The sequence below is a fragment of the Phocoena sinus genome, chromosome 19 (assembly GCF_008692025.1).
Source record: "Phocoena sinus isolate mPhoSin1 chromosome 19, mPhoSin1.pri, whole genome shotgun sequence".
Lineage (NCBI taxonomy): Eukaryota > Metazoa > Chordata > Mammalia > Artiodactyla > Phocoenidae > Phocoena > Phocoena sinus.
The window spans coordinates 11,653,887-11,678,054 of record NC_045781.1 but is presented as its reverse complement, the minus strand read 5'-3'; the positions used below and the strand labels follow the sequence as shown (position 1 = coordinate 11,678,054).

The 24,168-nt window shown below is 53.2% G+C and overlaps 1 protein-coding gene across 4 annotated transcripts in view; it reads left to right on the top strand.

Annotated features, from left to right (window-relative positions):
* The window catches only part of AXL (AXL receptor tyrosine kinase), a 31,373-nt gene that overhangs the window by 644 nt on the left and 6,561 nt on the right, over window positions 1-24,168 (top strand). For 2 of the 4 annotated variants that reach the window (XM_032612082.1, XM_032612085.1), the window contains exons 2-17: window positions 1,025-1,247; window positions 1,576-1,676; window positions 2,250-2,426; window positions 7,555-7,635; window positions 7,767-7,882; window positions 11,639-11,849; window positions 12,152-12,291; window positions 12,988-13,138; window positions 13,353-13,379; window positions 15,395-15,527; window positions 15,821-15,912; window positions 18,410-18,505; window positions 18,656-18,733; window positions 20,804-20,896; window positions 21,281-21,402; window positions 22,008-22,117. In XM_032612082.1, coding sequence (XP_032467973.1) covers window positions 1,025-1,247; window positions 1,576-1,676; window positions 2,250-2,426; window positions 7,555-7,635; window positions 7,767-7,882; window positions 11,639-11,849; window positions 12,152-12,291; window positions 12,988-13,138; window positions 13,353-13,379; window positions 15,395-15,527; window positions 15,821-15,912; window positions 18,410-18,505; window positions 18,656-18,733; window positions 20,804-20,896; window positions 21,281-21,402; window positions 22,008-22,117 — 1,951 coding nt within the window. The remainder of the gene's footprint in view (window positions 1-1,024; window positions 1,248-1,575; window positions 1,677-2,249; window positions 2,427-7,554; window positions 7,636-7,766; window positions 7,883-11,638; window positions 11,850-12,151; window positions 12,292-12,987; window positions 13,139-13,352; window positions 13,380-15,394; window positions 15,528-15,820; window positions 15,913-18,409; window positions 18,506-18,655; window positions 18,734-20,803; window positions 20,897-21,280; window positions 21,403-22,007; window positions 22,118-24,168) is intronic. The other 2 variants (XM_032612083.1, XM_032612084.1) reach the window with 2 other exon arrangements.

Below are 24,168 nucleotides of genomic sequence, written 5' to 3'. Positions count from 1 at the left end.
TCCTGGTCTGGCTCAGGGAGTTTTCTTGGGACAACAGAGGGGGAGGGTATACACAGAGACAAACCAAGAGAGGGAAGGAAAAAGGGACTCTTGAGAGAGCAGAAGGGCAAGAAACAGAAACTAAGAGGGTCAGAGATGGGAAGAGATGGACACAGACAGACAGACAGGAGAAGCTGAGGGCAAGGGTAGGGGCTGGACTTGAGTTGGGGGCCTTGGGGAGAGGGGCTGAGCTGGGGGCTGCCCGGAAAGGAAGCTTCCAGAAAGGACCCCAAGTCAGGCAGCGGGATGAGGAGGCTCCAGAGCCCTAGGGGAAGTCCCTCGTCACTGTCACCCCCACTTCTCCTTACCCCATGGCTGTTTGTCTGCGCGTTCCACCTCTGGGGCCAGGGACTCTGCCTCCAATCCTACCATCTCTGTGGGTCTCCATTTCTCTCTCTCTCTCCAGTCTCTGTCTTTATCTCTCCCTGTGCCCTAAGTGTCTCTATCACTGTCTCTGTCCGTCTGTTTTTATCTCTTTCTGTCCATTTCCCTCTGTGTGTCTCTCCTACCACTTTTTCCCCTCTGGGGTGTCTCTCTCCATCTCTTATCCTCTGTCGCTCCGGGTTTCTGTCCCTCTGTCTGCCTGACTTTCTCTGGTTCCTCTCTCTGACTCTCCTTCCCTGTTTCTCTCTCTCTCCCTCTCCCATTCCCTTTTCTTCCCCACCGTCCACCAGCCTAATCTGTCAAGTCTCTAGAGACACTAAGGGAGGGCAGGCCTGCCGGGCAGTCAGGGCGTGGGAGGCTGCCAGACCCCGGGCCTACTCCCAACGGACAGAGGCTGGAGGCCGGACCCCAGTCCCCTGGGAAGGCTCCCATCTTCCCCTCAAAGCCTCTACCCTCCACACCCCCTGCTGAGGTCACTCTGCAACTATGTGGGCCTAAGGGCCTGGCGGGGTCCTGGCAGTAGGCAGGCCGGCACGGGTGGAACCAAGGAGTCGGAGGGGAGCAGGGTTTCCTGAGTGAATTCTTCCCCATCTCCCTGCAGGCCCACAGGCTGAGCGGCACCCCTTCGTGGGGAGTCCGGGGAACATCACTGGTGCCCGAGGACTCATGGGGGCCCTTCGGTGTGAGCTCCAGGTTCAGGGGGAGCCCCCCGAGGTGACCTGGCTTCGGGATGGACAGGTCCTAGAGCTGGCAGACAGCACCCAGACCCAGGTGCCCCTGGGCGAAGACGGGCAGGATGACTGGAAAGTGGTCAGCCAACTCAGGTGCCCGGCCTCCCCTAACCAGACACGACCCGCATCCCTCCTGACCCCTGTGTCCCCACCTCCATCACATGGTGGCTGCAGAGTCACTCGCAGGAGCCCACCTGGGTTGGACCCCAGTGTGGCCACTCGCTAGCTGCATGGCTTTGAGCATGTGACGTAACTAAACCTGGCTTTCACTTTCCTCTTCTGTAAAATGAGTTAATAATAGTACCCACTTATTCGGTCTTACGAGTTTCCAGCCCAGACTCTCCTCTTTCAGTTCTGAGGACCCCCTCCCCGGGTACAGCTTTGACCCTGAACCTCTCTGTCCCTCCTCTTGCCCTGTCAGAATCTCGTCCCTGCAGCTCTCAGACGCTGGATGGTACCAGTGTGCCGTGGTCCTGGGCAGAAAGACCTTCGTGTCCCAGCCTGGCTACGTCGGGCTGGAGGGTGAGCCCTGGGCTCAGAGGTCGTGGGAGACCAAGAATCCTGAGGGGTCAGAGGGTGCTGGAGGATTCGCGGCGTGCATTGGGGACGTACAACCTAAGAATGTCAGAGATCTTGGAGGGTCAGGCAGCTGGAGGGGTCTATAAATTATTGGGGGCAGGCCTGCACAAGATTATATGTTTTGGGCAGGGGGGGAGATATCTTTGGGTCTGTCAGTTGTCCTGAGGTCACACATGGTTGGGGCAGGACATTCGGGGGTCAGATCAAGGGTCTGAGGCACAACTTAACCCTCTCCCTCACCCCCCAGGGGGCCTCACTTTCCTCATAGACAAAGTGGCATGAAGAGCAGGAAGGAGTAAGACATTCTGGAACAGAGACATGAGAGGCTCAGATGTCCTGGAGCTCAGACATTGGTGGGGAGAGTCGGATATTGGGATCATGTTTCCTGGGGGTAGAGGTGTCCTGAGGGGTCAGACATAGGGGTCAAAGACCCTGCACCCTACAACATCCTAGTGGTGAGTCAGACACCTAGGGGGCTCAGAGGGACCCCAGCCTTCACCACTGCCCCCCGCCCAGGTCTGCCTTACTTCCTGGAGGAGCCTGAGGACAGGACTGTGTCTGCCAACACTCCCTTCAACCTGAGCTGCCGGGCCCAGGGACCCCCAGAGCCCGTGGACCTACTCTGGCTCCAGGATGCTGTCTCCCTAGCCGCAACCGTGGACCACAGTGCCCAGCACACACTCCGTGTTCCAGGTGAGTCCAGGGATGTGGTCAGCTCAGTGTAGAGGGCCAGACAGGATGGAAGTGGGGAGCCCTTCATGCCTCTGTGTGAGGGTCTGCTCGTCCCGCTGTCCTTCTCTGTCTGTCTCTGTCTCTGAGTCTCCCTCTAGTTTTTTCTCTTTGTCTCTGAGTATCTCTGTCTCTGCATTTCTGTCCCCATCTATCTCGTTTCCCTCTGTATGTTTTCTTTCTGTCTCTGTTCTCCATCTCTCTCTGTTGCTCTGTGTGTCTCCCTGTCTCTCTGCTCTTTCTCCCTCCATTCACGCCAGCCTCTCTGCAGAGAATTCTTTGTCCTGGGTTTCCTCTGAGCTGCTCCATGGCCAAGTGTGTGGGGGTCTGAGGCCCCTTGTGTCAGCCCTTGACCCTAAGCAGGGCACCGGAATCAACTGGGCCTTCCTCTCCCCTAGCTCCTTACAGAAGTAACCCAAGATGGAGAGAGACACGACAGGTCTGAGTGACAGGAGAAACCCTCCCAGCCTCAGGGTGACCATCCCCTTCCACACCTCACAGATGGGGCAGGACCTAGTTTGGGGTCACACAGCGGTCAGCCAGAGTTGGGGGACCCTGAGCACAGGGGGTTCCCCTCACTGAGGAAGGAGAGGCAGAGGAACACAGATGGGGGAGGCTGAGTCAGTCAGAGGGAGGCGGCTGGACCTTGGAGGGCATCGGCTTCCAGCATCCCCAACCTGCTGCTTCCATCTGCTGGCATGGGGAGGGGACTCCTGACAAGAGAGTCTCTTAGGGTGGGAGGAGGTGCTCACATTCCCAGCATTCTGGGGGCCCTGAGTGTACGAGGAATCAGGGGTGAGCATGCCGCCTCCAGAGGGGTGACTCAGGCCCACAGCTCTGGGGCCTGAGTCAGCCTGGCAGGACCCAGGCAAAGGGGAGGGAGAGCGGGATGGTTCCCCCCCCCATCCCAGGAAGAGGGAGAAATGGGGGACGCAGGTGTGAGAGGATCTGTGTGTGTATCAGCGTGTGAGGGAGCTGCCAGGTGGGGATCTCTGTGTGTGTCTCTGTGTGTGAGGCGGGGTGGGAGGTCTGGGTGTGTCCCTGTCCCTCTCGATCTGTGTCTCAGTGCATCTACCTGTTTGTACGAGGGTGTACCTGAGTGAGGGCTGGCTTCTGTGTATGTCTCAGAGTGTGTGTGTGTGTGTGTGTGTGTGTGTGTGTGCGTGCGTGTGTGTGCGTGCGTGTGTGTGTGAGACTAGGTATGTTTCTGTCGCCTTAGGTGTCTGTCCCACTGTGTTTGGGTCTTTATGGCATGTTTCTGTAAGTTTCTCAGGGGCTGTCAGTGTGTGTGTGTGTGTGTGTGTGTGTGTGTGTGTATGTGTGTGACTAAGTACTCCAGTGTCGGCCTGCTATCTGTCCTTCTTTGTGTTTGTGTGTTCACAGCGGTGACTCTCTGTGAGAGGGTGGAGTGCACATGTGTGTGTGAGGAGAGATGGCAGAGTGATGGATGGCAGTGCGCCTTGTGGCTATTTTCCATACCTCCCTGTATAGAGACAATGCTAGCTTACAGGCGTGTGCCTTTAGGTGTCGGTGTGTCTTAGTGGGAGCTTCTGTTTCTTTGTGGACTCAGGATGTGTCATTGGACAACTTGGTGTGTTTCTTGGTGTGGTTCCACTGCCTGTGGCTGTGTATGGATGGCTCTGTGATATCTGTGTATATGTCACAGGGTGAGCATGTTGGTATGTAACTCTGTCCCATGGACCCCTATAGACATGTGTGTGTGTGTGTGTGTGTGTGTGTGTGATTCACAGCAGGTAGTAACAACACCCTTCTGCTTCTGTCTGCTCTCCTGGTATGTCGGTCCCAGCCCTGACTGCCTCTTGGTGGATGAACTTGAGGTACTCACCAGCCAGTGTGTATATATGTGTCTGTGCCACCTATATGCACAAGGCAGCATCTCCACGTTTGTGTGTCTGCAGCAACCCTGTGTGTCGAAGCAAGTGTGTGTTTCCGTATCAGCCTGCATCTTGAGGAATGTGTCTGAAGCAACCTGAGTGTGTCCAGCTGTGTTTTGAAGGCTTGGCTGTGTTTCTGTGTGAGCCAGTTAACATCAACCTGATTTGTGTCCTGTTGTGTATCCGTTTGTCCACTTCAACCTCAACGTACGTTTGTTGCTTGGTGGGTGTATCTCGAACTGCGGGGAGGTTTGTGCGTCTGTCAGCTTCAGCCTAGGTGTGTATTGTGTTGCTAGGTGTTTGTAGTCAGTGTGTGCTCGTTCGATTGCGTGTTTGTGTTCGTGTATGTGTGTGTCTCTCTTTGTGTATGTGCGTCGGTGTCAGCCCCTTGTGTATACGTGTCAGTCATAGAGAATGTTTTTGTGTCACCGCGTGTCTGCGACAGCATCCTCCTGTATAGTTAACCAGTTTTCTGTTTTAGGGCCCGTAACGTGCCCTGTAGGCCCCTGTATGTTAAGTGTGATTCACTGTGTGTGTGTAGGAATTCGTGGTGTGTTCTGGATCAAGGAATTTCGTCCGTTTGTGTGTGTCTGTCCCTGGATCTGACTCAGGGCGTGCCCCCTCTCTCCTTCCATCCCTCCAATTCCCTCGGAAAAAGCAAACTGCGCTCTGGGGTGGGGCAGGGTGGCGCTGGGCGCCGAGGGGGAGAGGGACGGTACATCTGGAAAGCACATCTGGAGTCGGTCGTAGAGGGAGAGCCCGCCGGAGGGGAGGGGGTCCTAGGCCCTTTCGCCCCTGTCTCCCCCTCCCTCAAGGTGCGGGCCGCTGGGGCCCCGGGAAGGGGGATCCCAGTCCGGCCGGAAGTGCCGGGGTGGGGGCGCCCCGGTGACTCACGCGGGGGCAGGAATGCTGCGGTCGGAACTGGACCGGGCTCCAGACCCCCCTCCCGCCCCAGGGCTCCAACGGCGGCGGGCAGCGCGGGCTCCCGCGCGGTGACCCTGGCGGACCCCCACGTGCCAGGTGGCTGGACGGGACCCAGGTTCCCCGCCCCCTCGGGCAGCTCGCCCGGGGCTGTCCTGTCCCTCCCCAGGGCAGCGCGGGGCTGCGGGCCGGGCACCTGACCTTGGCTGGGAACTGCGGCCTGGGCAGCGGAGCTGGGGAACTTCCCTGCCCACCCCCCTTCCGGCCTCGCCGCCTTTCCCTCTTTCTACTCCCTCTGCTAACTGAGAAAAGGAAACTTTGTGTGTGCGCGTAGCTGGTGGTGGTGGGAACACAGCACAGCGCGGAACAAACGCAGGAGACGCACGCGTATAGCATCCACAGACACGCAGAGAAACACAGGCAGATACAGATCTGCAGTCACACATAGACTGAAGACTTGGTCCTCCTTACCTCCTAACACCCAGACATTATGGGTGTGCGTGTCTCTGTTGCCGTGTGTGTGAATCTGTGTATGTTGTATAGCTCTGTGTGTTGTGTATCTCTCTGTGTTTGTGTGTCTGCGTCTCTTGTGTTTGTGTACTTGTACGTGCCTCTGTGTGCGTGCATGTGTGTGTATATTCCCACCACCACCACACTGAGAAAGGGGAGGCAATCCACCCCCAGGCACTCAAAAACACACGAACTCACCCACGGAATTACACATGCTCACGTCGCTACGTACACACCCGGAAGTGCTCATAAGTACATAAATTCATCCACTCATTCAACAAACATTTACGGAGAACCTACTGTGTGCCAGGCCGTCTTAGGCCCCTGGGGGGATACAGCAGGGGGCAAAACTGACAGAAACCCCTACCGTCCTGGGCTGACGTGCTAGTGGGGTCAACACACAGTGAACAGGATATGTAGGACTGTGTAAAGGATGCTGTGATGAGAAGAATCAAAGAGAAAGTAAAGCAGGGAAGAGGCTAGTTGTGGAGGGGAGGTTCCAATTTTCAACAAGGTGGTTGGGGACAGAGGCGACTGGAAGGTGGAATCTGAGTAACAAATGTGAAGGTGGGCAGGAGGGAGCCACGTGGATGTCTGTGGGAATGCTTTTCCAAGCAGAGGGAATGGAAGCGCAGATTTCCCGAGGTGGGAGCATGCATAGTACCTTCCAGAAACATCAGGAGGCCAGTGGAGCTAGAGTGAGTGAGTGTGGGGTAGAGGGATTGGTAGCAGCTAAGCTTGTCGATGAGCAAACACCTCTACATTTCCACACCGCCGTGAGGGCCTGTTTCTTAAGTGTGTGTCTATTAGATGTGTACGCCTCGAGACAGGTGTCTGTGTGGCTCAGTGTGATTGTGTCTATTCTCGTGTGTATATGTGAGTGTGTGTTCGTCTGTGTGTTTGTGTGTGTCTAGGTATGAGTATGTGCGTTTCTTTTTTTTTGATTACCTTGTTCTTTTTAAATTAATTTATTGTTTGTTTATTTTTGGCTGCGTTGGGTCTTCATTGTTGCGCGCAGGCTTTCTCTAGTTGCGGCGAGTGGGGGCTACTCTTCGAAGTGGTGAGCGGGCTTCTCACTGCGGTGGCTTCTCTTGTTGCGGAGCACAGGCTCTAGGCGCGCAGGCTTCAGTAGTTATGGCGTGCAGGCTTTAGTAGCTGTGGCTCGCGGGCTCTAGAGCACAGGCTCAGTAAATGTGGCGCCCGAGCTTAGTTGCTCTGCGGCATGTGGGATCTTCCCGGACCAGGGATGGAACCCGTGTCCCCTGCATTGGCAGGCGGATTCTTAACCACTGCGGCACCAGGGAAGTCCCCGAGTATGTGCGTTTCTGTATGTGAGTGTGTGTTTCTGTGTGCGTCTGTGTGTGTAACTGGTGCCTGCGTCTGGTGTGTCTATGTGTGAGTATGAGTGTTTCTGTGTGTCTGTGTATGTATGTGTATCTCTGTGCATAAGCGTGTGTATGAGTGTGTGTGCCTTTGTGCGTCTATGTATGTGGTTCTGAGTGTATATGTCTGTGTGTGTACGTGTGCATGTGTTTCTATCTGTGTGGGTGTCTGTGGGGTGGGGTGTCAGCTGGCCTTGTGTTTGGGGATGGAGACCTGTGTTCCCAATGTATTATCTCCCTTTCCCACAATCTCCCTTCAAGCAGGTGGCCCTGGGTGCCAGACTGACCCTGTCGGGTAGGGCGTGGTGGAAGGGATGCTCAGCGTGGCCTGGGAGCCCCTCTTTCCCCTTTCTGACTGGACCCCTCCCTCATATGACTCCCCAGGCCTGAACAAGACTGCTTCTTTCTCCTGTGAAGCCCATAACGCCAAGGGGGTCACCACATCCCGCACGGCCACCATCACAGGTGACAGGAAAGGGAGCTGGAGAGCTGGGTGTCAGAGGGTGGGGCGTTGGGGTCAAAGGTCAGAGCTGGAATTGAGGGCAGGGTGGGGAGCTTTGGGCAAGGGGTCAGCTCCTCCCCTCTTCTGTCCACAGTGCTCCCCCAGCGGCCCCGCGACCTCCACTTGGTTTCCAGCCAGCCGACGGAGCTGGAGGTGGCTTGGACCCCAGGCCTGAGCGGCATTTATCCCCTCACCCACTGCACCCTGCAGGTGAGACCTCAGGCTTTCCTCACCTCCGTCTCAGCCCTCCTTCCATCCACAGCCACAGGCCCTCATCCTCTCCCTGGGAAACCAGCCCTTCCCACCCATTCGTGTGTTGAGAAGCAGTAGAGCCTTGGGTTAAGCCAGATGTCCTGGGTTCAAATCCTGACTCCACCAGCTGCTGGCCACATGAGCTTGGGCAGGTGACACAACCTCCCCGGGTCTCAGTTCTCTCATCTATAAAATGGGCATAATGGTGGTACCTACCTGATAGGCTGGCTGTGGGGATTCAATGAGTGAATGCAATTAACAAAATAGTATCTGGACCTTTGGGAATGTGTAATAAACTATTGGCTGCTTTTGGGAATTCCCTGGTGGTCCAGTGGTTAGGACTCTGTGCTTTCACTGCCGAGGGCGTGGGTTCAGCCCCTGGTTGGAGAACTAAGATCCCGCAAGCCATGTGGCACTGCCAAAAAAAACACTATTGGCTGTTTTCATTTTTTTAGTGTTAGTGATATTGGCTCTAGCTGGAATGGGAGCCCTGAGACAGCAGGGCCCATCATCACTGGGTACCCACAGCCCTGTACTTCTCCTGTCCCAGCCCTGACCACCCTGGGTTGTCACTGTCTGGGGGTGAGTCTGTCTCCCCCTGGACTGTGAGCTCTGGGAGGGCAGGGCTGGCCTGGTTTAGCCACCACTGGGTCCCTATTACTTATTGCCCAGCGCAAGGCCAGACATCGACTAGGGAATGTTTGCTGGAAGAATACCTAACAATTGAGATGAGCTAGACCCAGCCTTCGGCACTGAAGTTGTTCCTGCTCTAGAATAAGAAAAACAAAGCAACACACATCTCTGAATATGAGATCCAGTTCTGGCCTGATGTTCTCTGAGATTTGAGAGTTTAAGTGAGGATGGGACAGTGTCTGTGATGGGAGATGACAATAATGGAAAATGACCAACTTTTATTGAATGCCACCTATGTGCTGCGCCTTGCGTTACAGCTTTTCACACAGCCTCTCAAGTGTTTGTGAAGTAGGGTCTATGGATACACCCATTTTCCAGATGAAGTAACTAAGGCTCAGGGTAGTTAAGCAACTTGCCCAAAGTCACAGACAGGAAGTGGCAGATGTGGAATTTGAACCCTTGTCTCGCCAAACCCAAAGGGCACTCCTGACCTCCTAAAGACCATTTAGAGCCAGTGCTTGATTGAACGGGAGTTGCCTTTCTTATAAGAAAGACTCTGGCCCTGGAGACAACCTCACATTGAATTGACATTTTAACCCCAGAAAGTAGTGGCTGTTCATCTTCCCATTTTCAAGATAAGAAACTGAGGCCCAGAGAGGGGAAGTGACCTTCCTTCCCCAATGGCTAGAAAGGATAAAACCATTTCAATCCCAGAGGCCAGGCTGATTTGGGAAGACCTCAAATGCCAGGTCAGGCACCAACTGTACCCACAACCCACATCCATCCAGTGTCCCCAAGAAAGCAGAAGTGTACCCTCTTCCCTCTCCAGGTCTCACTTCCTGCTGTGCATGGGCTAAGGGTTCAAGTGGGAGGTCACAGCCGTCCCGGGGAAAAGAGAAGTGGAGTTGGCAGGGGGAGCCTGACTGTCTGCACCCACGTCCCCTTTGTCCCAGAAGAGGTTCCCCTTCTGGTCAGTCACTGTGGGTCAGAGATCAGGCATGGAGACCTACGCCCCCCATCCTGCTACCCACCTTCTGCTCAGCTCCTCCCCACGCCTTGCAATGCTGTTGTCTCCCCACATGGGGGCTGTGTGACTTTGGGCAAGCTGCTGAATCTGGGCCTCTGTTTCCTCACCTGTAAAATGGGAATGAAAAAAGAAATTGACCCCATAGGGTGGTGGTAAGAAGGCAATTTGCTCAACCAGGAATGTGTTTGGCAAGGTGCTTGGGACACAGCTGGCGCTCAGAAAATGTTAGCTGTTGACAGGATGGCAAGCCAGTTCATGAGCCTCATTTCATTAAACCTCGCACCTTGAGAGGTAGGGACTCTTGGAAGCCCATTTTCCAGAGACAGGAACTGAGACCCAGGGAGGTTAAGACACTCACTCTAAATCACACAGCAAATAATATCCAAGCCAAGATTTGGACCCAAAGGAATCTGGCTTTAGAGCCTTAAGCAGTAAACTTCCCAACACACTGTGTGGTGTGGTTACATCGCCTGATTGCTCCCCAGGGTGAAGGCAGCACCCCTGAGCTGTGTGGCTGTGGGTTGTGTGGCTGTGGCGGGTTGTGGTTCTGTGGGGAAGGGCTGTACAGACGTCTTCCCCAGCCGTGGCCCCTGCCATCCTGATGGTGCCACTCCTGGCGACCAGGTGGGTGTAGCAGCCTGTACCACTGTGCAGGGTGTGCAGGGTTTGACACTCATGGCCAGACAACCTCACACACACAAAATGATAATGACAAACTCTCGACATGCACAAACACTCTTCTACACACTTACAGGAGTCAATTCAGTTAACCCTGCGAAGTAGGGAAACACCGTAGTTATCCCATTTTACAGATGAGGAAACCAAGGTGCAGAGCTAGGGAGTGGTAGAGGCTGGATCCAGATGCAGTATCCCTGCTCTTCAGCACTAAGCTGCATTGCCTCTCTGAACAGAAGAGAAGTATTGTTACTATTACTGATGTTCTTAAATGGACATTCTTGTTGTCAGTAGGGCAAAGGTTTTGAAGACAGGCTGGGGTTCAGGTTCCAGCTTCATCAGTGACAAGCTGGTGTCCTTGGGCCAGTGATTTCATCTCTCTGAGCCTCAGTGTCCCCATCCGTATAACGGGCACAAACACAGCACATGTTTACAGCGCAAAGCTGAGGTGAGGATCAAATGAGTTCAGATCTGTAAAAGGCTTTTCTTATTTATTTAGTTAGTTATTTGGTTACACCGGGTCTTAGTTGCGGCTCGCTGGCTCCTTAATTGTGGCATGTGGACTCTTAGTTGCGGCATGTGGGATCTAGTTCCCTGACCAGGGATCGAATCCAGGCCCCCTGCATTGGGAGCGTGGAGTCTTAACCACAGTGCCACCAGGGAAGTCCCAAGGCTTTTGTTTTTTTTTAATTAAGGTATAACATATATAATGTGCATACCCTTTGGTGTACACCTAGGTTGCTTAACCTATGTGACCTCCCTCTGAATCAAGATGCAGACACTTCTCAGCTCCCTTGAAGGCTCCCTCAGCCCCCAGAGATGCCCACTCTTCGGACTTTTTTTTTTTTTTGGCTGAGCCGCTCGGCTTGCAGGATCTTAGTTCCCTCACCAGGGATTGAACCCGGGCCCACGGCAGTGAGAGCACGGAGTCCTGACCACCGGACCACCAGGGAATTCCCTCTTCTGACTTCTATTGTGGGACGTTTCTTTTGCCTGTGGTTGACTGTCACTGTCATTATTGTTGATGCTGACCGCCTGCCATGCACTATGCAACTGTCCTACATTGAATCTTTAAGCAGCCCCGGAAGGCATTTGCTCCTCTAAGCCCCCATTTTCCAGATGAGGAAACTGAGGCTCAGAGAGGGAAAGGCTCGTCAGAAGTGACATTTGTAAGTGATGGCAGAGCCACGTTGCGCAGCTGGGTGGTCTCCTCGTTTTGCAAACTCAGGTGCCCGTGTTGCACTAACATGGAGTTGTGACACACACACACATCCTCGCAAAATTGTGCCATCACAGCAGGATCACCACCACTGAGAGTTGTGTGAGCACCTCCAGTGATTGCGTGGCCACCCTGTCCTCACGCGCCCCTCTCTCCCCAGGCTGTGCTGTCAGACGATGGGGTGGGCACCTGGCTGGGAGAGCCGGACCCCCCAGAGGAACCCCTCACCTTACAAGCATCTGTTCCGCCTCACCAACTGCGGCTGGGCAACCTCCATCCTCACACCCCTTACCACATCCGGGTGGCGTGTGTCAGTAGCCAGGGCCCCTCACCCTGGACCCACTGGCTTCCTGTGGAGACACCGGAGGGAGGTAAGAAGGGGCTGGTGGCCAGGAGACGTCGCTCACTGCCCCACTGACCCTTGCACACATCAGTATGATACCCGGCATCTCCTCTCGCCCGTTTAACCCGTGTGGCTTCAGACTCCTTCCTGCCTCGTCCCCGACTCCTCAGCACGGCACACTGGCATCTCTCCCCTGTGCTTCTGCTCATGGGAGGCCTGCACGAGGTGCCCATGTGCATGCCCTCTGTACCCTGGCCCTACTTCCCGGGAACAGGGGTGGGGGTCAGGAAGAGGTGGGGATGCCAGCTTCCCCTCTTCCCTGTCCTCCAGTGCCCCTGGGCCCTCCTGAGAACGTTAGCGCCATGCGGAATGGAAGCCAAGCCCTCGTGCATTGGCAGGAACCAAGGGCGCCCCTGCAGGGCACCCTGCTAGGGTACCGACTGGCCTATCGAGGTCAGGATACCCCCGAGGTGGGTGCTGCTGGCTAGGTTGGGGTGGAGGGGCTGTGGAGGAGCGAGGAGTGGTGGGGAGAAGACGACAGGGCAGACATGGACAGTTGAGCAGGTTGGGTAGGATGCCATCACACTGTGCTAGGAGGGCACATTGTGGGACGGTTAAAGGGGTCTGGGAGAGGGTTAGGGATGGCTATTCATGAATCACGTACAAAGCGTTTCAGTAGACCTATATGTACCAGGACAGTTTTACAGCAGATAGTGGCATAACATCTTGAGGAAGGGGTGCCTCTTCCTAATTGGCACAAAGGTACTACCTGAGCAAGCAGCACCCTGGGGTGGAGAGATGGGGCGGGAGAGAGGGTGGGGAGTTAGAAGGGTCTGGAGCGATGAGGGTGAAAAGATGAGAATTCAGTTCTTCAACACAAGTACCGTGTTCCACGCATCGTGCTAGGACTTGAAGACGTGGGAGTGAATGAGACAAAGTCCCAGTCCTGGTGGAGCCGTTATTTTAGTGGGTGTAGAGATGGAGAATGGAAAGGAGAGGACGGGATGGGGGATGAGAAATGAAGGGTAGGAAGAGGTAGGGGATGAGGGACTGCAGATGAGGAGAGAGGAGAGGGCTTTGAGAAAGATGGGGAGTTGAGGCTGAGGGTGAAGGCTTAAGCGTTAGGGGCTGGAGCTCTACTCTGATGCCACGTCTGGACGTCCTAGGTGCTAATGGATGTAGGGCTAAGGCGAGAAGTGACCTTGGAGCTGCGGGGAGACAGGTCTGTTCCCAACCTGACGGTGTGCGTGGCAGCCTACACCGCCGCTGGGGATGGACCCTGGAGCCTCCCTGTGCCCCTGGTGCTCTGGCGCCCAGGTAACTCCAAAGCCGTGCTCAGCCCCCTTCAACCTGCCCACAGGGACCTCGTCTCTCCCAGATGCCCATGACTTGCTTGCTGTACCTTTGAGCATTACCCCAGTCTAGGCTCTGTTCCTACCTGGAACCTTACTGAGAGCCTCACTCCCTCACCTGTGTCTCACCAGTCTTGCCCTCTCTGAGCATGTCTTCCCTCTGTCCTTTCTCCTCACAGGACAAGGACAGCCAATCCACCAGCTGGGTAAGGACTTTCGCCTCTTCTCCCTCCCTTCCCTCATTGTCCAGTGAGGACCCCATCACCACACACACTCTTTGCACATCCCTTTCATATTTCTCAAACTCATCACTCTAATCCTCTACTTCTTGGGTTTGTGTGGTCCTTGATGGAGGTGGCTGGAATGACCCAGTGCATTGTAGGTACTCAGTGAATGGTGGATGGATGGATGGATGGATGGATGGATGGATGGATGAATGGATGGGTAGTTGGGTAGATGAATCAATTAGTAGGTGGGTGGGTGGATGGATGGATAAATGAACAGACAGGTGAGTTATCCCCCTCATATCTATCCTTCTCAAATATTTCTCCAACAATTCTCAAACATTCCCCCTACACCCATTGTACCCTCCTAGCACTATTACAGCCCCTCTTGTAACTCAACCTACATTCCTTACATGCCTTCCTGCATTTCTTTGCATACCTTTCCACACTAATCCCACCCTCCTTTCACGTTCATCCCATTATAACCCTTCATTCGTCACACGTGCCTCCCAAACCCAATGCACACCCACACTTCTCATTCACACACTCTGCATACTTTTTACACACTCACCGTACCTCCAACATTGCAAGCACTGTAAAACTTTCAGTCCACACGATCCCACATTCTGCAACTCTCCTTGCACACTCACTCCTTACACATTATTCCCTCACCCCAAGCCGATCCTAACCCAGGCCCGCTTTCTGCACACACTCACACCAAACTCCTGGTACACTCACATACCCATCCTCCATTCCTTACACACTCACTCCCACCTTTTTGCACACCCCTTCCATTCATCCCGTGCTTCTCATCTTCCCTTCCCACGTCCTTTGCACGCTTGTTGCACACTCACCTCACATCAAAGTTACATCCTTACGAATACTGCTCTTCCTTGTATCTAAAACTCCTTGAATACTCCCTGAATCCTCACATATCCCAGTTCCTCCAGTACTTATCTGACACTCTTCACACACTCCTTTGCACACTATGCCCCTTTACACATTTATTTTACTCACATCCCTTGCTTTACGAAAACCCTTCCAGGGAATTCCCTGGCGGTCCAGTGGTTAAGACTCGGCACTTTCACTCCCAAGGGCCTGGGTTCGATCCTTGGTTGGGAAACTAAGATCTCAGAAGGTGCAGGGAGGCCAAAAATAAAAATAAAAATAAAAATAAAACCCGTCCATAGCCATCACACACTCCTCCTCAAAAATATTCCTTGGCCATTGGTCCCTGGAGCCTCAAACTCCTTGCACATTCATTGCACATGCCTCGTGCACCTGTCCTACACTGTATGCGTTCTCTCCCTACTCATCTGTTTTCCACACCCAAGTCCCCCTCCTTGCACGACCATCACACATATCACACACCCATAGACCACTTGAGATTTACTCACAACCATCCCGTGCTCACATTACATCGCACAGCCCACCTTGCACAGGTCTCTCACTCCCATCCCACACTCCTTCCACGCACATCACACAATCCCCCAGTGTCCATCCCATTCTTTTTGTTAATAGTTATTTATTTATTATTATTTATTTTTTTATCTTGGCTGCGCCAGATCTTAGCTGCGGCATGCGGGATCTTTAGTTGAGGCGTGCGGGCTTTTTAGTTGCGGCATGCGGACTCTCTTAGTTGTGGCATGCATGTGGGATCTAGTTCCCTGACCAGGGATCGAACCCGGGCGCCCTGCATTGGGAGCGTGGAGTCTTATCATCCACTGCGCCACCAGGGAAGTCCCTATCCATCCCACTCTTAACTTACCATACTCATCCTACAAGTTTCACACTCTTCCTTTAACATCCACTCCTATCTACCGTATCCACTGCATGCCCTGTCCAGCCCAGCCCAGTCTCCCCAGATAGGGGAACGCACCTGTCACATGCCTCATCAAATATATCCACACCTGCCTCCTTTCAACATCACCCCCTTGGGGCTCAGGGAGCTGGAACCAAGACCTCAACCATGACCTGTCCTGCGTACCCCCTGACAGTGAGTGAACCCCCAGTCCCTGCCTTCTCATGGCCCTGGTGGTATGTACTGCTGGGAGCAGTGGTGGCTGCTGCCTGTGTCCTCATTCTGGCCCTGTTCCTCGTCCACCGGCGGAAGAAAGAGACCCGCTATGGGTGAGTTGGAGCCACGTGGGTTGGAAGGCCAACATGGACTGGGATGGAGGGGCCGGAGGTGGGGAGACCATGAGGAGGCTGGTGCAGGAGGAGAGGTTACCAAGAATCAGAATGAGGGCAAGGCTCTGGGGAGTGAATGGAAGGCGGAAAGCCGTCCAAGACGCGCTCAGCAAACACTGGAGGAGAGGGCAGGCAGGCCTGGGGGTGGGGATGGCGCTCGCTTTCACTGTTGGTGGAAGGAGGAGGTTCCACGTTGTTCTGCCCCGCCCTCGTCTCCTCTCTATTCCCCCCAGAGAGGTGTTCGAACCAACAATGGAGAGGGGCGAGCTGGTGGTCAGGTACCGTGTTCGCAAATCCTACAGCCGTCGGACCACTGAAGCCACCTGTAAGTGAACCCCATGCCTCCCTGCCTGGGTTTGGGATAAGAAGTATAGAGCTTTGGGCCTGCTGGGCTTCTGCAGATGCATGAACCAAAAGTGTCTGAAGGCCTTGGAATACTAGGATGTTGGAACCACAGACCCTAAGAGCAACAGAATTGTGGAACCACACACAACCTTAGAATCAACCTTAAAATAATTGAATCTTAGACATAGTAGATCTTAGAAAGACCAAGCTTAGAGCCATAGGACCTTAGAACAACGTAATAATGATAAAGATGATGATGATGAGATGATTACGATGCCGATGATAACAGCCAACCCTAGCACTTCCTCTGTGACAGGTGCTGTTCTAAGTGCCCTACGCATGTCCCTTAATTTAATCCTCACAACAACCCAATGAGTTAGGTACGTTACCCCCCGCCCCACTTCAAAGACGAGGAGGCTGCAGCATAGAGAGGTTAAGTAACTTGCTGGAGGCCACACAGCTTGTAAGCTGGAGAGTTGGGATTCAAACCCAGGCAGTTTTGCTCTCAAGTCCATCCTCTTACCTGCCTCTTGGAATTAAAGAATGTGAGACAGGTAGAATAGATCTTGGCCTAAAGAATTATAATCCAGGGCTATAGACCCTTAGGATCTTAAAAATCATAGACTCTTAGAACTATAGACACTCAGAGGATTGTAGCGTTATGGAGGGTCCCAGCTAAGGAGGGACCTCAGCGGCCATCCAGTCCAATCTCTTAATCTCTCCATTTGGGGAAACAGATCCAGAAAGAAAAGGGACAGACTTAGGTATCTTCCTAGCACACAGTGAGAAGACTGCCAGGGCCCCAGGGAGACACCAGAAGGGGCTGGGAAAGACATTTATTGAAAAGGAGAAGGAAGAGGAAGTGACGGGGTCACAGCAATCTAATGGAATAACACGCAGCGGCAGTTCTCGAAGTGTGACCTGAGTCCCCGGGAGTACCCGAGACCCTCGCAGGAGGTCCACGAGGTCAAAATTATTTTCATATTAACACCAAGACATCTTTTGCCCTTTGGCACTCTCATTGTCTCGCAAGCACTCCATGGAGTTTCCCAGAGGCTTCCTAATATGTGATGATGTCATCGTTCTGTTGATTGATTGAACATGTGCTTATGTATCCTTGTGTTTGGGAAATCTACCCGTGGGACTTCCCTGGCAGTGGCGGTCCAGTGGTTAAGACTCCGTGCTTCCACTGCAGGGGGCGCGGGTTTGATTCCTGGACGGGGAACTAAGATCCTGTATGCTGTGCCACGAGACCAAAAAAAAAAAGAAAAAGAAAATCTTTCCGTTTTCATTTTGAACACAATAAATACTGGTGTATAGATGACCCACATAAAAGAAAGCTCTTTTCAGGCCTCAATAATTTTAAGAACGGGAAGGGGTCCTGAGGCCAATAAGTTGGAAAACGATTGCTACACAGCAGTGAAAATAATAAATCCGACTACACACAACAACTACATTACAATGATCTCATAGACATTGTGTTGAGTGAAAGAAGCCAGACACAAAAGAACATATTATGTGATTCCACGTTTATAACATCCCAAAACAGAAAAGACTCATCTGGGGTAGGAAAAGTCAGGGAAGTGGACTCCCCTGAGAGGGCAGGTCATGGTCTGTTCTTCACCTGGGCGCTAGTTACACTGTTGTGTTTGGTTTGTGAAAATCCACTGAGCTGCTCACTTATGATTTTTGCAGTTTATACTTCAATAAACAGTTAAGAAATATTTCTAACAACTGGTACGGCAGGACGCTAACCAATCAGGGTGCCCACTAGTGCAAGATTATGTGCCAGGCTCTAACCCTTTAGTTGCTGCTCTGGGGGAAGATTCAGGGGGTTTTAGAGGAGAAGCTAGGGTGGGGCTGGGGTGTGCTCTGGGCATTAGCTAACTTTGAATGAATGCAGAAGTATTTCAGCATTTTAACAATGGGTATACAGGCATACCTCAGAGATATGGTGGGTTTGATTCCAGAACACCACGATAAAGCAACTAACGCAATAAAGCGAGTCACATGCATTTTTGGGTTTCCCAGTGCCTATAAAAGTTATGTTTACACTATACTGCAGTCTACTAAGTGTGCAGTAGCATTATGTCTTTAAAAGCAACGTACATACCTTAATTTTAAGTTGCTTTATTCCTGAAAAATGCCAACCACCATCCGAGCCTTCAGTGAATTGTAGTAGTACCATCAAAGATCACTGATCACGGGTCATCATAACAAATATAAAAATAATGAAAAGTTTTGAAATATTGCCAGAATTACCAAAATGTGACACGGAGACACGGGGCAAGCAAATGCTATTGGGAAAATGGCGCTGACAGACTCGCTCGACACAAGGTTGCCACGGGTCTTCAGTGTGTAAAAAACACAGTATCCGCAAAGTGCAACAAAATGAGCACACCTGTATCCCTATGGGAGAGTGTCGTCTGGATGTCAGCCCCGCTCCATGGCTCTGTCTACCCCTACCTCCCATGCAGTGAACAGCCTGGGCATCAGTGAAGAGCTGAAGGAGAAGCTGCGGGACGTGATGGTGGACCGGCATAAGGTGGCCCTGGGGAAGACCCTGGGAGAAGGTGAGTCCCCCCATAACACACACACACACACACACACACACACACACATCTCCCTGAACCATGAAGTCCTCCCCACCCCCGCCCAGCCACAGGAAATGCAGTCTCTACGACGCCCCCCTGAGGTCAGCATCTCTCTCTGGTCCCCCGCAGGAGAGTTTGGAGCTGTGATGGAAGGCCAGCTCAACCAGGATGACTCCATCCTCAAGGTGGCTGTGAAGACGATGAAGAGTGAGTCTGTACATGCATGTGCACACATGTGGGATCCCCATCCCTTAATCTCAGGTCCCTTCCCTGTTCCCCTAACGAAGCAGAAGAACAGGAAAGGTAAGAGCAATTTAGCCCAACCACAGAACCTCAGTGTTTCCGGACAGGAAATGGAGTCCCTGCCAGGTCCTTCAACAGAGGGAACTTAATACAGGGAGATTACTCAAAGGTGTAGGGAAAAACTGAAGGAACAGCTGGGAGCAGTGAGACAATTAGCAGCAGCACTACGTCACTTCCACCCCCAGGCCCGAAGGGCAGAGGCAGGAAGTGGTGTTACCAGAGTCCACAGCCAGAGCTCCCTGATGGGATTTAGGAACCACAGAGTTAGGGGCTACCTGGTGGGAGCTCGAAACACAAAGGAGACACAGCCACCACCAAGGCAATACTGGAAGCAGAAAGAGAGAGGATGAAATGCCCTGACTTCTCCCCTCCACTCGCCCACCTGTCAATCTCCCATCAGTGCTTCCCATTGGCAGACTCCAACAGGAAACAGCAGGAAAGGGAGCCTGGGAAATGTAGTTTTCAAAGGGCCCAGCCCCCTGTGATGCAGAGCAGAGCAGGGTCAGGTCGAGAATGAGGCACACCTGGCTTCATCATTTACTCGCTGTGTGATCTCAGGTTAGTGACTATCCCTCTCCGAGCCTCCCATTCCTCATCTGGAGGAAAGGATCATAACGTCCCTACCTCCTAGGGTGTTGTGTGGCAAAGCACTTAATGCTGGGGTTGGCACATTGAACTCACAATTAATGTGGACTAAAACCATATTATTTACATCATCAGAGAGGGTGGGAGCCAGTCCAGGTTCACACAGCACAGGAAGTCCAGGGCCAAGTCCTTTCTACATAGGGATGAAGCTTAGAGGCTCAGGCTGGAGGTAAGGGAGAAATGATGCTTTCAAAGTCACAGCGGCTAAAAGCTTGGGTTATGGAGTTATAACTCATTCCCTCATTCATTACTGAGTGCCTCTTGCATACCAGGTTATGTTCCTGACCTGGGTTTGAATCCCAGCTGTGTGACGCTGAGCAAGTCACTTTGCCTCTATGAGCCAGTGTCCTGAGTTGCAAAACAGGGACAATGGTAGGGATCCCAGGGCTGCTGCGACTGTGCTGGGAAGCAGCCTAGCACAGAGCTGCACATGGACCCCGGAGCCAGACTGCCTGCGTTTGAGCTCTGTCTAGTCCTCTTGCTAGCTGTGTGTGCCCTTAAGCAGGTTTCTTAACCATTCTGTGCCTTGGTCTCCCCCATCTTTTGTTTTTTAATTTATTTATTTTTATTTATTTATTTTTAGCTGCGTTGGGTCTTTGTTGCTGCGCGCGGGCTTTCTCTAGTTGTGGCGGGGGGGGGACTACTCTTCGTAGCGGTGCGCGGGCTCCACATTGCGGTGGCTTCTCTTGTGGCGGAGCACGGGCTCTAGGCACGCGGGCTTCAGTAGTTGCGGCACGCTGACTCAGTAGTTGTGCCTCCCGGGCTCTAGAGCGCAGGCTCAGTAGTTGTGGTGCACGGCCCTAGTTGCTCCGCAGCAAGTGAGGTCTTCCCGGACCAGGGCTCGAACCCACGTCCCCTGCGCTGGCAGGCAGATCCGCTGCGCCACCAGAGAAGCCCCTCCCCATCTTTAAAATGGGGAAAGTAGGGCTTCCCTGGTGGCGCAGTGGTTGGGAGTCCGCCTGCCGATGCAGGGGACGCGGGTTCGTGCCCCGGCCCGGGAGGATCCCACGTGCCACGGAGCGGCTGGGCCCGTGAGCCATGGCCGCTGAGCCTGCGCGACCGGAGCCTGTGCTCCGCAACGGGAGAGGCCACAACGGTGAGAGGCCCGCGTACCGCACAAAAAACAGAAAAAATGGGGAAAGTAATAGAAGCTCCTCAGAGGATTAAATGAGTTAATAGATGTAGAGTGCTGAATACAGCACCTGGTACTTACAAATCACGTTTGATAAAGAAGAAGAGGATGATGATGGTGATGAGGCCGAGGAGGAGGAGGGAAAGAGTCCTCCCTCCCCACCCCTCCTCCTCATACACCTTCCTCTCTCCCCCAAGTTGCCATCTGCACAAGGTCAGAGCTGGAGGATTTCCTGAGTGAAGCCGTCTGCATGAAAGAATTCGACCACCCCAACGTCATGAGGCTCATCGGTGAGGGAGGGCAGATTTAGGGGGTCAACAGGCCCCGTGGAGGCCGCAGCAGAGGGAAGACCCCTCCCTTGGGCACTGAGAAAATCAAACCTCCAGGCTTCCTCCTCCCCGCTCCCTGAGAGTCAGCAAGTTCCCCCCTTCCTCTCTCCCTCAGCTTGGAATGTGACATCTGACCTTTCCCAGAAATAGCTGAGGTCCCCAGGAGGGCTGGAGAAACAACCCTGGGAACAGTGCTGAAAATGGCTTCTCTGAAGCTTGGTCCATCACCCCCCTCCTCAACAATTTGGAGGCCAGACTTGAGGGGGAGGGAGAGACAGAGCTGAGAGATGGGGTGGCTTCCCCTTCTGCCCAACTCCAGTGACAGGGCTGCCTGGGGGCACTCAGGTGTCTGTTTCCAGGGTTCCGAACGAGAGGGCTTCCCGGCACCCGTGGTCATCTTACCCTTCATGAAACACGGAGACCTACACAGTTTCCTTCTCTATTCCCGGCTTGGGGACCAGCCAGTGGTGAGAGCATTTTATTGTCTGGCCCACAAGTGTTAATCGAGCACCTACCAGGTACCCAGAGCCGCTCAGACACTGGGAAGGCCAAGGTGACCAGGAGCCTGCTTGCATGGAGCTGTCTGCCAGTGGGGGAACCAGACAATAAATAAGTTAAACAAATAAAGCAAGATAATTTAAGTGCTAGGAAGGAAATAGAGCAGGATGAGTGACAGGGAGGCCAGGCAGTTAATTTGGGTGAACAGGGAAGGTCTCACTGAGGAGAGGAACTTGAAGGAGGAGGCAGCTGGTGGGAGGTGGGGAGATCTGGGAGAAAGCAGTCCCAGCAGAGGGCACAGCATGTGCAAAGGCTCAGAGGTGGGAACAAGCATGGCTTGTTTAAAGACCAGAAAGGGGGCTCCCTGCTGGAGCATATGTCAAGGACAAGAACAATAGGAGATCAAGACAGAGGAAGGCAGGAGGGGATGACATAGGGCCGTGTTAGAAAGGGGTGGGATTTAATTCTTGGGGCCCTGGGAAAGCATCGCAGGGCAGAGCTAGAGAGGAAGGGAGGAGGGATATATCTCGGGGACTCTTCTGACCTCTACTCCCTCCTGCCCCGGCCCCCCCAGTTCTTGCCCACTCAGATGCTGGTGAAGTTCATGGCAGACATTGCCAGTGGCATGGAGTATCTGAGTACCAAGAGATTCATACACCGGGACTTGGCCGCCAGGAACTGCATGTGAGTTTCCACCCTTCCAGGAATCCCCCTCCTTCCGGGACACTGCCCCCCGCCCCACCCTCCTTCCCAGGATGGAAGAGGGCGCTAGAAACACACAGCCTTCAGGCAGGTCAGAGCTCAGGAGTGGAATAGAGAGGTGAGCAGGGAGGCTGGGGCCGGCTTTCTGGAGGAGGGGGGCCCTGAACCGAGATCCTGAAGGAGTACTGAGATGTGAAGAAAAGTGACAAGAGTGAGGGCTCGGTGGGTAGCATGTGGTGAGCAAAAGGGCAGAGGTGACCGATCAGGGTGGTGACATTTAAGCTTCATCTTTGTCCCCCTCCATGCTGAGTGTCTTACCCGGGGCTACCCTTGGGGAGGGGCCACACTGGATAAAGAGACACCCCCTGCCAAGGGACAAGCAGAAAATAGGCCAGAACCAGGGCTAAAGTGAGGGCGAGGTGTGTGTGTGTGTATGTGTGTGTGTACACACAGGCTTAGAATATTAGTCTCATTACACTCTTGGACTCAGAAATAGGAGCTGGAGAATCATAGAACCTTTGGGAATTCGCTGGTGGTCCAGTAGTTAGGACTCTGCACCATCACTGCTGAGGACCCAGGTTCGATCCCTGGTCGGGGAGCTAAGATCCCACAAACCACGCAGCATGGCCCAAAAAAAAAGAGAATCAGAGAATCTTCTATAAGACATGCAAATGTTCACAAATGTCTTTATTCCCACCCACCCCCAGTTTTTTTTTTTTTTTGGCCATACTACGAGGGCATACGGGATCTTAGTTCCCAGACCAGGGATCAAACCCGTGTCCCCTGCAGTGGAAGTGCGGAGTCCTCACCACTGGACCGCCAGGGAATCCCCCCCCCCAACTTTTTACTTTGAAAAATTCCAAATCTGCAGAAAAGTTGAAAGAATTGTGCAATGAACACCCATATCTCCTCCTTGTTGAGATGTTGCCACATTTGTCCTCTCTTCTCATTCTCTCTCTCCCCTCAACCATTTGAAAGTAAGTTGCCCAGATGGTGACATTCCACCCCTAAATCTTCAGTAGGTATCTCCTAAAATCAGGACTTATGCCTAAACGATCACAATTCTGTTATCACACCTAAGAAGATTAACAATAATTCTGTAACACAACCTACTATCCAATCCACGTTCCAGTTCCTCCGATTGTCCTTCAAAATGTCTTTTCGGGATATTTTTTCCCCCAAAACCAGGATCTACGCAAAGTTCCCGGATTGCGTTTGGTTGTTGTACCCCTTGGTCCCTTTTTTTTTTTTTTTAAATTTTATTTCATTTTATTTTTTGCGGTACGCGGGCCTCTCACTGTTGTGGCCTCTCCCGTTGCGGAGCACAGGCTCCGGTCGCGCAGGCCCAGCGGCCATGGCTCACGGGCCCAGCCGCTCCGCGGCACGTGGGATCCTTCCGGACCGGGGCACGAACCCGTGTCCCCTGCATCGGCAGGCGGACTCTCAACCACTGCGCCACCAGGGAAGCCCCCCTTTTAATCTAGAATTACCTTCCACCACCATTACCTGTGTATATATATATTTTTTTGCGGTACGCGGGCCTCTCACTGCTGTGGCCTCTCCCGTTGCGGAGCACAGGCTCCAGACGCGCAGGCTCAGCGGCCATGGCTCACGGGTCCAGCCGCTCAGCGGCATGTGGGATCTTCCCGGACCGGGGCACGAACCCGTGTCCCTTGCATCGGCAGGCGGACTCTCAACCACTGCGCCACCAGGGAAGCCCTGTGTATAGTTTTGTGGCATATTCTTTTGGAAGAGATCAGGCCAGTTGTCTTGTAGCATGTCCCATGTATAAGATGTGTGTGTTTCCTTGTGGTGGCATTTGCCTTGTTCCTGTGTTCCCTTTATTTCCTATAAACTGGAAAGGAGGTCTAAAGGCGTGAATAGACTCAGTCAAAATGGAAGTTCTTTTATTTCTGTAACGTGGGCTGATCCTAGTTAAGCCCACAATGTAACAGTGACACCACAAATGAGGGCGGACAATCAATTGTTATGCACCTGTCACATTTTCTGTTAAGTTGTTAAAATATTAAAAT